Source organism: Alexandromys fortis, unplaced genomic scaffold (assembly GCF_014885135.2).
Source record: "Alexandromys fortis isolate MF-2015 unplaced genomic scaffold, M_Fortis_MF-2015_v1.1 scaffold_47, whole genome shotgun sequence".
NCBI classification, from domain to species: Eukaryota; Metazoa; Chordata; class Mammalia; order Rodentia; family Cricetidae; genus Alexandromys; species Alexandromys fortis.
The window spans coordinates 6283153-6300438 of NW_026067957.1; the positions used below are offsets into that span (position 1 = coordinate 6283153).

Genomic DNA, 17286 nt, shown 5'->3' on the forward strand with positions numbered 1-17286 from the left:
TTAGTCTGTTACCAAAAACAACCTTCAGGAAACTGAAAATCTCATTTTTGTTAACTGAAGGACTGCCAATAGATAGAGACAACTGAGTTTTTTATATCTCCAAATACAGCTGCTTCCTTTGAATAATTCTTCAGATCTCGGAAACCAGGCAGTGCGATAGGGCAAGGAAGCATCATGATCCAGGAGCACAAGGTGGCCCACAGCCCACCAGCTTCAGGTCTGTTTTTAAGTATCTTTGGGTCATAAGAAGAAAAAGCAGAAATTTGGCACTGAGACTCCCCGGGACTCCTTCATGGTCTGGGAAGAAGCTGAGGGTTCTGACTTCTACTTGGGGAATATCCTAGGATTGGGGGGACAGACTCATGGGGAACTGTGGGGGAAACCCCAGGAAAGAGAAAGCTGGTGGCAGGCTCCACTCTACCTCTGCCCCTTCCTCTTCTGATGAGCCCCACACCCACCGTTTCCAAAGAAGAAGGAAAAGCTGAAAACTAAGATACTGGTTTCTTGCTATTTTCTCCTCTAAAAGGGCGCAGTGTGTGAAGAAATAAAACCACGTGAGTGAAAGTGTTTCTGGCCTCTCAAACAGCCAGCTGTTCTGCATCAGGATAACATCATTTTATCCAGAACACAAAAGCATAAACCCAATAAAGTTCCCTCAAGTTTATAGTCTCTGGTTTGAGTTATTAAAAGGCCAAGGGCTGCCACCTGTGCATGTTAATCCCACCTCTGCTCTTCCCACGTGAGACACAAATGTCCCCTGACCCTGAACAGGGTCCCACCCAGGCAGACTTCAGGACTCCAGAAGCGAAGAGCCTGGCACCAGCAACAGCCCCAGGGTGGTATATCTTCCCAGACCACTCAGCAGCCTCCTCTTCCATCTCCCCTGTGCAAAGTCTAAGTTTCTTTTATGCCCCAAACAGGAACTTGACTTTGGCTCTACCACAAACCACTTTACCTGAAGGGAACCTGGGAGGGACCTAAGTACCTTTGTCTACCCCATCTTGCCTTGCCTTTTCTCTGGCTGCAACCTAACAGAATTAGCACCAGAAGAAAAGAGCACTACCTATAATCTAAAGCTTCTAGATACTAAACAGGTTTAGAACTGCATCCTCTACCTCCATTCATACGAGTGTGGAACATGTATGGGGGTGGAAACAGGGTTCAGCGGCTAGGAGCCCTTGCTGCTCCTCCAGAGGATCCTCTGGTTCCCAGTACCCATGTCAGGTAGCTCACAACCTCTTCTAACTCCAAATCCAGGGACTCTTCTGGACTCCTCAGACACCTGCATTCACTTCACACACACACACACACACACGAGCGCGCGCTAAAAATTTAAAAATAAATCTTTAGCCAGGTGGTAGTGGTGGTGCACGCCTTTATTCCCAGCAATTCGGAGATGGAGGCAAGCAAAACTATGAGTTCAAGGCCAGCCTCGTCTACAGAGTGAGTTCCAGGACAGACTCGAAAGCTGCACAGAGAAACCCTGTCTTGGGGGAAAAAAAAACTTTAAAAATCCCACATTGTGTGTATATATTTATGAAGTTATCCCATGCAGGGCTATAAGAGCAAGAGATTAATTTAATTAAATCTACTCTATCATACCTATGTGAGGGGCTGCAGGCTACAAACTAATTATGAAAAGCTGAACCATAAGCACCTTTGGTTTTATAGGAAATGCAAGTTCTGCTGTAAGAATTCAACTCTACTGCTGTAACTTGAAAACAGATAATATACCAACAAAGGACAGTGGCTGTGTTCCCATAAAACCTCATTTACACTGAATTCCGTGCCATTTCCACATGCCACAAAGTTACAGTCATCTTGACTTCAACCAATTGAAAATGTAAAAAGCATCCTTAGCTCATAGAGATGGCTGCAAACAGGCAGAGGATGTAATATCTCAAAGGCTGCATTTGCAAGCACCTGATCAACACAAGAGAACCCTCAGCAAACTATGCAATGAGAATACTGTTAATTAACTGATGTAGAACAGTCTATGGAAAGAAGAAAGCAAAGAGCAACAGCCACTGCATGCTGCCTCCATGCCCACACACATTCAAGCTGTTTGACAGTGACTGCCAAGAATGTCCCCAGAAAGACATGCAAAAAACTAGCAGCAAACACTGGTGAGCCCCAGGGAGATAGCTGAGACCCATGAACAAAAATAGGCTTCTTGCGGCTAGAGAGATGGCTCAGTGGTTAAGAGCACTGGCAGCTCTTTCAGAGGACCTGGGTTCAATTCCCAGCACCCGCATGACAGTCCTCAACTATCTGGGACCTGACACCCTTTCACGGGCATACACATAGGCAAAACATCAATGTGCACAAAAATAAAAATTAATTTAAAAAGAAAAGGAGGTTTCTTCCCTGATTACTGTTTTATTTAGTTTTACACCATGGAAATATATTACTCCTTCAAAAAAACGTAATTTATATCATGTCAAAATAGTGTTATAGAAATTTATAATTACATAGGAGAAAAAAATCTATATGAAATGAGGTCATTAAACACAAAATATGTCATTCTTTTACAACCTCCCTCAAATCTCTGAGGAAGCACTAAGGCTGAGCATGCTGTGCCTTGAATATGACATGTCCCACAGCTGGTGGCACTGTTTGAAGAAGTTATGGAAACCCCACGGAGGTGGCACCTCACTGGAGGAAGTGGGTCGCCAGGGGTGGCCCTTGAGCCTTCCCAGCCCAGCCCCACTTGCTCACTCGTCACTTCCTGAGTGTAGAAGCAATGTGACCAGCCAGCTTCCTGCTCCTTCCACAGTCCCTTCCTCCCTAGCAGTTTCCGCACCATGGTGCACTGCAGCCGCTGGAACTGCAGGACAAAAGAATCCTCTCTCTCTCTTGAGATGCCCTTGCAGATTTCAAGACAAGAAGCTATTAATACAAAAACAAACAAACAAACAAAAAAAAAGATTAAATCTTCTAAGCTCCATACATTGACTCATTCGAAACCTTTATGTATTTAATCTGCCAAGTAGTTTCCTAGAGTGGGATACACAGTAGGAAGGAGTCTTCTACCTCACAAAGCACAGGCTAGCAATCAGACAGACATTAAACAAGCTTACAGACACTGGGTGCTGTGAGCCCTCTGAGAGGCTGACCAAAGCTGCCTGCAGACAGTACTCCACAGTGCCACTGGACGTTGAAAACTCTCATTTTCAGAGTAGGTTAAGTCTAGCGACGTGTAGCATTTGCTACTAGCCTGCTGTTCAATGGATTCTGCTCTGTGAGCTTGTGTGCTGGGATTAGGAGGTAGCTCAGTGGCCACACACTTCCACAACGTGCCAGGATGCTGTGCTCAAACCCCAACTCTGCGAGGAAAACTTTTTTTCTTAATTAAAAAAAAATGAACCTGCTTCTGGTGCTTCATTACTGGATGTTCTATGAGAACTAACGTCAGAATTCATCTCCTGTGCTGGCATTTTTACACTGATTTGGGATCTTTTAGAATAAAGATCTATTTCTTTTCAGCATGTTAAAAAAAATGAGCAAGAAGCAAGAAAAATCAGAGGCAAAAGCAGGGCAGAGGTCGGAGCAGTCTGCTTAGATGAAGATGTTATAGACAAGCTGAAGCCCTTCCTATCATAGTCCCAGTGACAGCGTGTTCAGTACACTGGAAGCACACTGACCAGGAGCAGAAGTTTTCCAGGGATGAAGATGCTACTGAACTCCTTAGTCTTGTCTTCAAAATGATGGCTTTCATCTCATTTGCTAAGATCTCCTAGAAAATCATGGTCCTAGAAATTAACTTCCTGCACTGAAATCTGAGTGTCTGCAATAAGCTGCATGATACCACAATTGTGTCCACGTCTCAGAACTACTTCTCAGCCTCCATCATGCGTGAAGATGCCAAAGAAGAGTTCCGGTGAAAGCTCCGTGATATCCACACTGCTGTCACCCTCATCTTCCTTGTCATTTCTGTCTGCTTGAGGGAAATGGCTGGAGTGGGCAACAGATCCCTAGGCAGGTTCTCCAGGGTCACAGACCTTCAGTTCTACCAAACATTAGCTGGACACAGGGCCAGGAACCAGGAAGAATTTGTGCGGTATATTCCCAGCCCTGCTCACTGAGGACTCTGAACAATTCAGGCGCCCCTCAGGCTTTCGCCCCTCTGGCTGTAGTGACTGGGTTCCTGGGCTCAATTTCTCCACATACAAACTTAAGCCTTTTTCTTATTATGGCAAAAAGCTAATCATCTTGAGATCACCTTGGCTCATCTTCCCAGTGGCCCTGAAAAACTTTACATCATGCTCAACCCTGTCAAAGGCCCTATCAGGACCTTTCTGCCCTTTTAAGAAACACAACCCCACACTTTGCCCTCACTCCTGGCATAAGACCATACCACCCTCCTTTCTAGGCAGGCTGAGAATTCATCACGTGAACCCAACCACCGCTTTCTGCTGCGTGCAAAGTCTTACCTAGCCAGCACTGTTTTCTTACCCCCTCCCCCACTTAGGGAAGATGTCCCAGCTCCTTTCTAAAGTTCGCTCTTTTACTGGAGCCACTGCCCCTTCTGAGACCTCCTTCCCATGTTCTCCTACCATCTCTTTCCGCCTGGCTCTCTGCGCGCCTGCTTCTCTATCTTCTTGTACCTCCTAGTCATCGCTTTCATCTGGCACCTCCAGATTCTGTATCTTTAGCTAAACTCAGAGCTGCAAAACATCACTGCCTGCTTTCCCCAGAGCACCTCGAATGTACACTACATCCAAACTGAACAGTCCTCTTTCCTGTAACAGCTCCTCTTGCATGGTCCTGGTTATATTCTTGCTTAGACTTCCAAGTCCTGGTGGGGCAGTAGTGGTTCACACCTGTAATCTCGACTCCCAGGGAGGCCCAGGAGTTTGAGGCCAGCCTGGGCGACCACCCTCACCACCCCCAGCAACCCCTCCTTGAGGTCTCAATGATGCCCATAGCTTCTCTAACTTATGTCCTTTGGAGGCCTATTTGGACCTTTAGCCTGATACACCACACATCTAGTTAATAAACCTTGCTTGTCCTTCTACTCTACCTACTAACACTTGTCCATTCTCACCACACAGCTCAGGCCCAGCCATTCTTAGCCGCATCACTGCAACAACTTTCAAAACCACATCACTCTCTTCTCTTGGCTTCTTTATTCCACAGGTGCTTTTGTGGCTAGTGTTCCTATCTCTTTTCTTCTCAAAAATCTCCTATTGCCTATAGTCAAGTAAGTGAGGCAGGCTGAGGAATTACAGTGTTGTGAAAACAGAATTTCTGAATAGCATGTGCTTGAGGAACACCAAAGGAAAAGAAGGGAACTTGAGACAGATTCCACAAACAAAAAGGACTATCTCTTTGAAGAAGAAAATGGCTAGGGTGAATAGGCAGCTTTCTGCTCCAACATGTGACTCGGGAACACGGCTGTCTGACAACACTGGTTTTAAATGCCGAACAGAAGCTCAGAATGCCTGCATCCTGCGAGAGGCTTCCTCTTTGCTGTACGTCTTTCCTATCCCTGCTTTTCCAAAGAAAAGAAGTCCCTGATGTGGTCTGTGGGTGGTGATCACAGGAGTGATTTGCACTGGTTGGTGCTCAAGGAACATACTGGTCTGCGTGTGCTAGGTCTAAATGAGGTCACACTGGCAAAGAGGCTGTGTGTCTTTTGAGTTCTTTTTGTTAAAGCAGAACTTGTAAGGATTAGAATGTCTGGCTGAAGACGCAATCCAGGGTAACAAGCCAGGCTGGAGCTGACAGAGGGACTCTCACCCTGTGCCATCATCTATCATCCTTCTGCCCCCGCCTCCAGGGCTAGAGGGCCACAGCGGAATAAGAAGCAAATCTGATTCCTCTAAACGGCAACAGAGAATTACTTCAGGATTTCCTTTAGGACTAGTGTCAGGAGAGGTTAGTATCTGGAACCCTATGATCACAGTTGCCACTCACATGTGCCCCCATGCTCTGGACTCTGCTTACATCACACCTACTGAGTCGGGGTCTTGTGTGAGTGGGGAAGCTATAAACAACCCAGCTGCTCAGCCAGGCCTGGGATGGTAAGTTCTGTGAGGACAAAGAAATAAGAATCCCATTGTAGACCTAGAATTAGGCCACATGTTCCTGGTACTTTACCAGCAATGCAGCTGACATTCAGATTTCTATTAGATGCCTATGTGTACTTTTTATTAGTATGAACTCAAAAGGAAAAAGTGTGACTGATACCACCAAACACTTAACAACAACAAAAAACATATGATGCTGGCCATGGCAGCAACCTTTAGTCTCAGCACTCAGAAGGCAGAAGCAGGTGGAACTCTGTGAGTTCGAGGCCAGCCCAATCTACATACATGGCAAGTCCTAGGCCAGCTGGAGACACCTAGTGAAACCCTGCCTCAAAAGACAAATGAGCAAGTCCAAATTTTAAAGACATGATACTTGTTCTCCAAAGAACGTAAGTCCGGAAGTCAAAGCAGCAAGACATTCAAGTGAGAAGTGGAAGGGGCACCAGAAAGGAAACCTGCAGCTCACATTCACAGGAGCTTAGGCCCTCCAGCCACACTAACTCTCAACAATGAGGAGACGAATGGGCAAAACTACCCAGGACAGGACGTGCCTGGATGACAGCAGTGTGTCCTTCCATAAACTACGGCCACACTGTCATCCTACCAAAACCAAACACGCAGGAGCACCACCCAAACACAAGTAATTTAAAGTGTATGACTATAACTGTTCTTCCAAATTAAGCAAAAATTTTCAAAGACTTGGAAAGCCCCAGTAAGCTCTAAGGTCAGTGATGTCAAAGTTAAATCTGCCTCAAGCCCAGGTGCGAGGGCACCTCAGCCAGCACTTACTACAGAACTCCGCGTACTCAGCTGGCAGGAGGAAGGTCTGAGGGAGGATGTGGAAAGCCTTGAATCCATGCGTGTGCTGCATTCGAATGATGTTTTTGTACAGTCGGTCCTTCCGGGTTAGTTCATAAGATCTGCAAAGCAAGGAAATTTTTCCATTTCAGTGAATCACACCTACAAAGGCTTCCTCTATTACCAGACTGTGGAGAACTCATAGCACTGAGTTCTGAAGCAGTTACTGAAGACAGTAGATTATCCAAAACTCTTATGAAACATTTTCCTCAAATAGACATTTCTTGATCAGATTTATGCATAAAGATACAATTTATGTAGAATAACTCCCCCATTTTCCATGTTTAATTCTGATGTGTTGATAAGGTAATGACCACACAATCAAAATACAGAGAAATACTAATATCCCAAGGTAGCTTCGATTCCCTTGCAGGCATTTCTTTTGCCAGACACTGGGTAAACATGTGTTTTCACTTCTTCCCAAACACATAAGCAGGATCCTGCAATATGTAGCCTTCCTCTGAGCATGAAACATCTCAGCTTTATTCTATCGGTTGCATATATCAGTATTTTATTCTTTTATGTGCTGTTACGAGTTGTGGTGTGGATATACCACAGTTGTTTATCTTTTCAACAGTTGAAGGACATCTGGATCACTTCCAGTGTAGGGAAGACTGTGAGTAAAGTTGCTTGAAAGCACTTACACATAGATTTTTATATAAACATCAAATTTTTATACAAACATTTCCATTTTCCCAGGTGTGGGTCTGCTACGTAGTTTACCAAATTATCTATTGCTAGATAATAAACAGCCCCCAGAATATAGCAGCTTAAAATAGTAGTTCACATTCATGATGTCAGTGTCTGTGGGCCAGCGATGTGGGATGATGACAGCCCTGGGCAGCTGTCTCAGCCATCTGATGAGGTTGCGGTGCAGATGCGTGCCTACACTGCCATCATCAGGCCCAGCTAGGATGGAGCATGCACGGCTCAGTCTGCTCACAGGTGTGGAACCAGCCGGCAGTGAGCAGCTTCAGTTCCTCAGATAAACCCCTCCACAGGCTGCATACTTTCGTGACATGCTGCTGGCTACTCCGAGGCCCACTGATCCAAGGAAGAGGTGGCAATGTCTGTAATGACCCAGCCTCCAACATGGCAGAGCACCACGTCTGCCACATTCCATTCGTTAGAGACAAGTCCCTAAGTCTAGTTGACGCTCAACAGCAGAAAAATTTAGCTCAACCTTTTGAAGGAAGTGTCAAGAATTTACAGACACATTTTACAGTCACCACAGAGTATATGTTTAACTTTAGAAGAGCTGCCAGCAGTCATTCTGAGGACACTGGAAAAACACTCAGTTTCTCCTACCATATTCTGAGATGTGGAGGAAATACCAGAGCGTTTTCCTAGGCTCCACTCAGCTCCACACAATCATCAACACTCTTGACACCAGCTGGGGGTGGAGGGGCTTTCCCACTACCAGCAGGCAATGCCACTGCGGGTGCCACTGGGTGTCCTCGAATTCAGTTCTGACACTGTCTACCTGGGGGAGGTATCCAACCCCTCAGGATGAAGGCTCAGTCCCCAAGGCTCCTGTCCCAAGAGGCAGATTTTGACCTGTGCCTCTGACCAGCTATCCCAGACCTTTCCTTAGGGCTTGAAGAGTCTGCTCGGTGGAACACTTCCTGGCTGACTGTAAAGCATGTATACAGAATACAGATAAAGAGACACACATGGGATGAGATGTGGAGGGGAGACAGAGCAGCCTGCCCTCCCCCTGCCAGGACCTCCCATGTTCAGCTCTCTAGCTCTCCAAACCCAGAGCTTTGGGGCTGTAATGGAAGCACTACTAAGCAGGTATGACTGACTGGTGATCGTGTTAAAACTTCAGCCCCTTCCCTTCCTCAAGATTGAGGGGCAGACTGAAACATCAACCTTCTCACCAGGACTTAGCCTTCTCTAGAGCCTGTGAGCATCCTGAAACCACCTAGGGGCTGCCAGTCACCAGGTAATTGGCTAGCATAGAAAAGGACACTCTGGTGATGCCCACATGTGACTCGGTTTCCATCTGGAGTCATTTCTGACTTAAAGAAGTCATTTGAGTTTAAGCTTGCCTGCTCTACTTTTTCTTACAACCTTGAGGGCTCTGAGAAACTTCTGATTTAGCTCATGAGAAAAGAGCACTCTATCTAGTAGTGCATATACTGCTGATGACAAACCTCAGGAACATCAAGATAGAAAAGAAGGCTGCTTCTGAGCAGCAAGCACATGTTGGAGAGGAGGCTGCTCACTCAGGGACAGGAATGGTCTTGTGGTTAGACACCGACTGACCATCTGTGCTGTGCTTTGTTCTGCTTCTGTATATAAGCAAGTTCTGAAATAAACACTGGGCTGTTTGGGTGCTTCGGCATGACCAGACAGACCTGCCGATTCTATCCTGTCTTCTCTTTCTTCTGGCTTTTCTTTGGTCTCAGAGATCCCCTATCCAGGAACCCTAGCTGATCTTGTGGGAGTGGGCTCCTACACTCACTACACATAAATTTTCCTTGACATATGCATTTAAAGTTTACCTATTTTTATAAATTTGATTTCACACACAACACACACACACACACACACACACACACACACACAGAGGTATCCACTATCTTTTCTCCATTTTGAAAACTATGATTGTTTTCTTACTACTAAGTTATCAGAGTCTGAGATACACTTTAGATATAAACTTTTTTTTTTTGGTTTTTTGAGACAGGGTTTCTCTGTGGTTTTGGAGCCTGTCCTGGAACTAGCTCTTTTAGACCAGGCTGGTCTCGAACTCACAGAGATCCACCTGCCTCTGCCTCCCAAGTGCTGGGATTAAAGGCGTGTGCCACCACCGCCCAGCTAGATATAAACTCTTAATCAGAGAAAGTTTACAAATACTTCTCCAGACTATGACTTGTTTTCTTGCTTTCTTAAAAAGTTTTTCCACTCTGATGAAGTCCCCTTGTGTTTTTGTCCTTTTATGCACCAAGCTTTGTTCTAAGAAACATCTGCCTAAGGAAAGATCATCAGGATTTCCTTTTTATAAGGTCTATGTTTAGAATTTACATCTATGATCTTTATTCCAAATGTGCTTTTTAAAACCTGATTTACAATTATAAAACCCATTTTAAAAAGGATTTTGAACACAAGTTAAAAAAAAAGTTTAAGTCTGACTTTTTATAAATATACTCAAAATTTCAGACTATAAGAATTAAATATCTTAAATATCTGAGACTTTACCTAACAGAGTTACAGTATGAAACCCTGTCCCAAAATAACAAACACAAAATGATCTGTCATTAAAATTAATGATCAGTTGACAAGCTGTTATGGAATAATCTTTTTGTATACTGTGAAGAAGTGTCACTCTGATTGGTTTAATAAAAAGTTGAATGGCCGGGCTGGAGAGATGGCTCAGCGGTTAAGAGCATTGCCTGCTCTTCCAAAGGTCCTGAGTTCAATTCCCGGCAACCACATGGTGACTCACAACCACCTGTAATGAGGTCTGGTGCTCTCTTCTGGCCTGCAGACATACATAGACAGAATATTGTGTACATAATAATAAATAAATAAATTAAAAAAAAAAGTTGAATGGCCAATAACTAGGCAGGATTTCTGGGCAGAGGAGACATTGGGAAGGAGAAGGGAAGAGACGCCAGAAGATGCAGAGCAAGCAGCGTGGGCATCACAAAGTAAAGGTCACCGAGATACCGGGAGTGTAGATTAGAGTGAGTTAGGAACAAGCCTAAGCTATGGCCAAGGTTTCATAGTTAATAGTAAGTCTCAGTATTGTAATTTGGAGCTGCTGGTGGGACAGAGAAAAATTCAAACAAGCAGACTATGTTATCTCTCAATTAGTTTAAAACAAACAAATGGAAACCACCATCATGTAAGAAGCGAGTGTTAGGCTATCGCTAGAATCCGATCTCAATTTGTTGTGTCTTTGAGATCCTATTTTTTTTCCTTTTCTTTGAGAAAGATGGTGTCTCATATAGTCTAAGCTGGCCTTGATTTGTTCTGTAGCCAAGGCAGGCAGGAGCTCAGTCTCCTGCTCTATGTCCCAAATGCAACATTTATGAGCATGTGCCATCACACCTAGCTTGGAACCCCAAAATCTTTGTGCCCAAGGAAAACGCTCCATATTAGCCGGGCGGTGGTGGCGCACGCCTTTAATCCCAGCACTTAGGAGACAGAGGCAGGCGGATCTCTGTGAGTTCGAGACCAGCCTGGTCTAAAAGAGCTAGTTCCAGGACAGGCTCTAAAACCACAGAGAAACCCTGTCTCAAAAAACCAAAAAAAAAAAAACGCTCCATATTAAGACAGGAGTTGAGTCACTCTAGCAGAAAAGCCAATGTGACCGTGGGAGAAGAGGTGAGAAAGGGGACCTCACCCACTGGAGATGGAGACACATACTGTGAACCACCTCAATTTTAGGACAGAGAAATGGAAATTGTCTCTTTAAAACCTTTCACATCTCCATAGCCCTTGAAGAGTCTCCACCTCCCAGGGATAGGAACACCTCAGCCTCCAGCATGGGCTATGGTACTTCCCAAGTTCCCCAAGAACTCTCCTCTCCTCTGCATCTCTCCTCTGGCTACGCGTTCCAATGACAGTGACCTTTAAACACTGAGAGGAGCTTTACCTGGGGAAGTGATTAACTTTCTGTGCTTCAGAGAGGGTTCGAAGTAAGAAGGGCTTCAGGTGGGATCCTGTCCACATGAGGTTATAGTCAGTGCTGCTCGGGTGAACCTAGTCACAAAAGACACACGGAAAACAAATGAACAAAAATAAGCAGCAGCCTGTGTCCAGAAGAGCAATGAAGACTCTCGCATGACCCTGACTATATACAAGCCTATTATCACAGCAGAGTACCACAGCAAACAAGATGATGAGGGTTAAAGAAAGGGGAAGCTGGGAGGTCGCATACACAGACAATAAAATAAAGTAAGCCTTCTGGGCAAGTCAGTGACTTCTAATACACTTCCATATCAAAGTATGCCTCAGAAACAAGCTCCAGACTTTTTCTGTTCCCAGGCCTCCCTTATGTCCTTGTAGATCCTAACTAAAGCCAGACCTGGATGACTCCACGGTTAAGAGTAGGTACTGTTTTTTGCAAAGGACCTAGGTTCAATTACTAGCAACTATACTGGGTGGCTCATAACCACCTATAAGCCCTAGTACAGGGGACGCTGATGGTTCTAACCTCTATGGCACCTACACTCTAATGCACATACCCACACATAGACACGCAATTAAAAATTAGAACAGTATGGGGACTGGAGAAATGGCTCAGTGGTTAAGAGCACTGCCTGCTCTTCCATAGGTCCTGAGTTCACTTCCCAGCAACCACATGGTGGCTCACAACCATCTGTAAGGAGATCTGGTGCCCTCTTCTGGCCTGCAGGCATACACGCAGACAGAATACTGACAATACTGTATACATAATAAATAAATACATCTTTAAAAAAAATTAGAACAGCAAATCTAAGAAAAAGTGTTAAGCCTTAGATTTCCTTTAATCATTCATTAGAATGCATTTGTCCATTCATTACTAATTGTGTACTCTGCCCATATAACACACTAGGACAATGGCAAATGATTTAGATAGAAAAGCAACAAGCCGGCATCAACAGTATGTGGTCCCCAAGTGCCCCCTATTGGAACCAACTTATAATAAGCAGCTAGTGACCAGACTTTCATCAGTGGTCTCCGAATATCAGAGTGCTACACAGTGGTGGACTGTGTAGCACCCTTTCAATGACAACTGTGCCTATCCCTTTCAATGACAACATCTTCTTTTTGCAGAGTTCTTAGGGGAATGACTTGCTTCAGGATAATAAAGCACCTGCCATCTGCCCTCTTCTCCACTCTTCTCCACTCCATAAGATCTATAACCTAAGTTGGCGCAATAATTCTATCACCAGAAAAAGAACAAAGACAATGAATAGAGCCCGTAACTTCCAAATCAGTGTGTTGAGATAAAACTAGAGAGTCCTGCCCTTCAGTGCCCGAGGCTGCTGTGGCCTCTCCCTTCTATATAAGCCTCGGCGCCTATGAGCCACCCTCTCCATAGCACACTGCAACTCTGTCTTGGTTTCAGTGACAGTCTGCTTCTGTTCTGTGCTACCAAAGAACCCCAACTAGGTATCAGATGGCATCTGATGGGCAACTAACTCTGCCCGAACCTAAGAACCCCAACTAGATATCTGATGCGCAACTCTGCCCAAATCTAAGAACCCCAACTAGATATCAGACAATGTCTGATGGGCAACTCTGCCCAAAACTAAGATCATTACAAGAAAAGGGGAGGAGGGATCCTGTGGAAATGCTTCCCATGTACCACAAGGAGAAACTGCTGGTAGTACCAAGTTCTGCAGAGTCTCTAATCACTGGTCCCGTGCGCTTCCTAGCGCTGCCTCTGCGGATGGATAAAGTCAGTTAGGTAGCTAGGATTTCGGCTTTTGAGGCGATTAGGTGAGGTGAGGTTGTAAAAATGAGCTTACTTCGTGAAATCCATGGGCTGTCAGAATGCTTCGCACCAGGCGACTGTCCGTTCTCACAATCTTATAAGACAAATGATAACGTTCTAAACAAAAACACAGAATCAAGTTCAGTAGCCAGAAAATTTAATTGCAAAGACAAAAATAAACAGCAACATGGAAACTTGATTAATGTACTCAATGGTGTTAGACTGCTGTCCTTAAAGTGACTACAAATCAGCTGAGGATTAGAGCCAAGGCTTCCTTGAATATATTTTTAGTACTATATTGTGACGGGAAAGGATCCCATACTAGGATGTGTGTGGAGGACACAGGACAACTCTGTGAAGTTGGTTCCCTCTCACGTCCTTTCTCTGGGCTCCAGGGACTGCTCAGGTCCTCAGGCTTGCAGGACGAGCACTCCATACTCTGCACCGTCTTGCAGCCAAAGACCAAGAATTTTTAAGCTAAGAGATAGTGGGGTTCACTCAATACAGAAAGGGGAACAAAACCTACATCATCTTTGTAGTTTCCAGGTGAAATTTAACAATGCTTTCAGGCAGTGGTGGCACACGCCTTTAATACCAGCACTTGGGAGGCAGAGGCAGGTGGATCTCTGTGAGTTCAAGACCAGCCTGGCCTACAAAGATGACTTTAAAGATAGCCAGGGCTACACAAAGAAACCCTGCCTCAAACATCCAAAAGAACAACAACAACAACACTTTCAATGAAGAGTGTAGGCATCAAGGGCGGGCAGTGTGACTCTGCTGTTGTGACTCTGTCACCAAGTGACAGATGCTAGGCATTGAGTTCACTTCACAGTTGTTAATGTTCAGAGTACTTATAAGTTGTGGTAGTTAACAAATGACTAATAAAAATTACATATGACTTGAATCTGGGGGTTGGGTTACATTTTTATTTTTTAGTTTCTTGACACAAGGCTATATTCGTAGCCTCAGCTGACCTAATACTTACTATGTAGCCCATAGTAGCCTCAAACACACACTCCTACAGTCAAGGATGAGAGGCATATACCACCACATCCAGCTATTTGTCTTTTTAATATTTTAATTATTATATTTCAACATAATTCATTTCCTTTCTAATCATTTGTCTATTTTTCCACCTTAAAATCATTACTCTGGGGAAAGCCCTGGACTTTTTGAGACTGAGAAAGAGGTCCACTGTACTTAAAAGGCTATGAGCACTGCTCCAGACAGCCCTCTGTGTCCTCAAATGCTGACTGCCAGAACATCTTAGACCAGGGGTCTCTTCAATAGGCAGAGACGAGCAGGGACCTCCAACCGCCCCCTTTAAGACAGGCCCATACTACCAGTGCAGCTTGGCATGAGCCTCCTGCCCTTGTATGCATTTCCTCCTGGCCCCTGGAGACAGAACCTGTGCCTTGACCAACTGAGAGGAAAACCTGTAATCACGTGAGCATTTACTCTGAGGTACAGCACTAAATCTTTCTATATGCTCCTACAAACTGAGAATGTTAGCTAAGAATTCTACAGGAACTCTTTTTGCTATTGTTTTTTCCAGACAAAGTTTACGCCAGCCCAGACTAGAGTGAATTGATGCTCCTGCCTCAGTCCTTCAAGTGCTGAGGTTACAGACACAAACCTCAACACCTGGCTCCGGATCAGTGCTTTTAAAGGGCCGTATCCTAAACAATTCTGAATGAGAACACTGCAGATATCTGCAAATAGGTAGCACAATGTTCAGCCCCATCATCAAAGGCAACTACGTTTTTGAAGAATTTATATGAAAAGCTTCATAAATCCCTGCTGCTCCCACAGACACATTAAGTGGCCTACTATAACCTTTGGTATGCACTCAATGCAAAGTTGAATCATAAAGATGAGTGTGTACAAGCCAGACTTTCTCCTAAAGCCCACAGGCTTTTCCCAGCAGCCCCCCCCACCACCATTTCGTTGTCTTTATAAAATCACCGTAAAAAAAAAAAAAAAAAACAGGCAGAATCCTATGCATTTGTTTCTGTGCAGAACAGAACGTCAAGAGCCATGCAGAATGCTGAGACTGGAAGCCGGGAGGCTTGAACCATCCTTTCTGACCCAAGACAGAAATGTTCAAAACTGATTAGAAACGTGTCACAATTAGCTTAAGTGGGCTCTCAAGGGACAAGTTTGAGACAATCTAACATAAAAGTGACAAAGCAACAAATAGCTAGATGGTAATGCAATTACAAAACTGCAAATCCCTCCCCACGACAGCAAGGTGGGATGCTGGTTTGCTTCTGCTGCAGTAACAAACATGCCTCCCGGTGGGATATGGGTCCTTTACTTTTCAGTTTCCAATGGCCACCTCCACCCAGTGCTTTGTAGTTTATCGCTCCCTTTCTCATTTTCAAAGGCAACGGTGGCAGATCTAGTCTTTTTTCACCTTGTACCACTCTGGTCCTACTGGCTCCTCCCTCCGTGTTAAGGAACCCTCTGGTTGCATTAAACTGGACACTCTGGGCTAATCCAGGCTAATCTTCTTACTTGAAGGTCAACCAATTAGCAACTTTAATTCCCCTTTACCATCCAAATAGGTTTATATTCACAGGTTCCAGAGATTAAGACAAAGGCATATAAGGGGCCCTACCAGTACTCACCCTTTGTTCCATAAGATTCATACTTCTCTCACATGCAAAATAAACTCAACCCGTCCCAACATCCCAGTCAACACAACCCAAAGTCTAAAATCTAATCTAAATTTAGCACCTCAAAATTTTCAAATCTCATCATCTAAATCAATACGGTTCACCTTGGGACAAAACTGGTCTCCATCAGTGGACTTGAGGCAAATTATTTACTCCCCAAATACAGTACCTAGAACTCCAGCTATGTGGAGGCTGGTTCAAATTCAGAGACAATTTAAGGAGGAAAAAAAGTCACAGAATGGACTAGGGTCTAGCATTTAAATCTGCAGGCTGAGTAAAGCAAACTCCCATCTCCAGTGGGGGTGGGCGTCACTCACTCCATTGAGGGCTTAAGGAAAGGGTGGCAGTGCTCACTCTCCTCCCTCTCCTTTCCCAAGATAAACTTAAGCTAGAACTGTAACTGCAAACTGAACCTGCCCACTGCCCAAGAAAGAACCCCCTGCACCTCTACATTCATCCACGTGGAAACAGGAGGCAGGACCTGATCTTTTGGATACCAGCAAACTGCCAAATATCCTGCTTCTTACCCCCTGAAGAACCTTCACATCAGTTCTACCACAGACTGAAACTTCTTCCCCCCTAAATGATCGCATGTACCTCAAGAAGTAACATAGAATACTAGTTCAAGGTTGGCTGCAACAGAGCAGACAAAAACAAGGAACCAGCCATTAGCACAGAGGTACCCAAGATAATAATGACATCCCTAAGGGACTTAGAAAAACAGCATGAGGCGGAGCTGGAGAGGTGGCTCAGTGTTAAGAATACTGGCTACTCCTGCAGAGGCGGCAAGGTTGGTTCCCAACACTCAAAGGGCAGCCAAAAACAGCTGGTAACTTAGGATCTGGGGGGTCTGATGCCCTCTTCTGGCCTACACCCACACTTTACACACACAGTACACTCACATACAGACAAAACTCAAGTATAAAATTAGAAGAAAAAATTTAAAAATAGCATGGGGTGTGAATGGTGTTGTACACCTAAAATCCCAGCACTTGGGAGACTGAGGCAGGAGAATCTAGAATTTAAGACCGGCCCAGGCTACAAAATGGGAACCCAGAAGGAAGACATAAACGATACATTTGATTTTCAAAATACATGAATAGAGCCAGCAAGAGAGCTTGGCCATCTGAATTCAGTCACAGGAATCCACACAGTGGGAGAGAATCAGCGCCTCAAAGGTGTCCTCTGGCCATGCATGTGTGCACTCACATCCCCTCTCTAAACACGGATGGATGGATGGATGGATGGATGGATGGATGGATGGATAGATAGATAGATAGATAGA

At 44.7% G+C, this 17286-nt stretch overlaps 1 protein-coding gene across 16 annotated transcripts in view; it reads right to left on the reverse strand.

Annotated features, from left to right (window-relative positions):
* The window catches only part of Ttll5 (tubulin tyrosine ligase like 5), a 246248-nt gene that overhangs the window by 215943 nt on the left and 13019 nt on the right, over positions 1 to 17286 (reverse strand). For 13 of the 16 annotated variants that reach the window (XM_050152436.1, XM_050152435.1, XM_050152443.1 and 10 more), the window contains 3 exons: positions 13358 to 13440; positions 11497 to 11603; positions 6822 to 6952 (listed from right to left, as the gene is read on the reverse strand). In XM_050152436.1, the coding sequence (XP_050008393.1) occupies positions 6822 to 6952; positions 11497 to 11603; positions 13358 to 13440 (321 nt within the window). Of the gene's footprint in view, positions 1 to 6821; positions 6953 to 11496; positions 11604 to 13219; positions 13273 to 13357; positions 13441 to 17286 lie in introns of those variants that run through there. The other 3 variants (XM_050152440.1, XM_050152441.1, XM_050152445.1) reach the window with 2 other exon arrangements.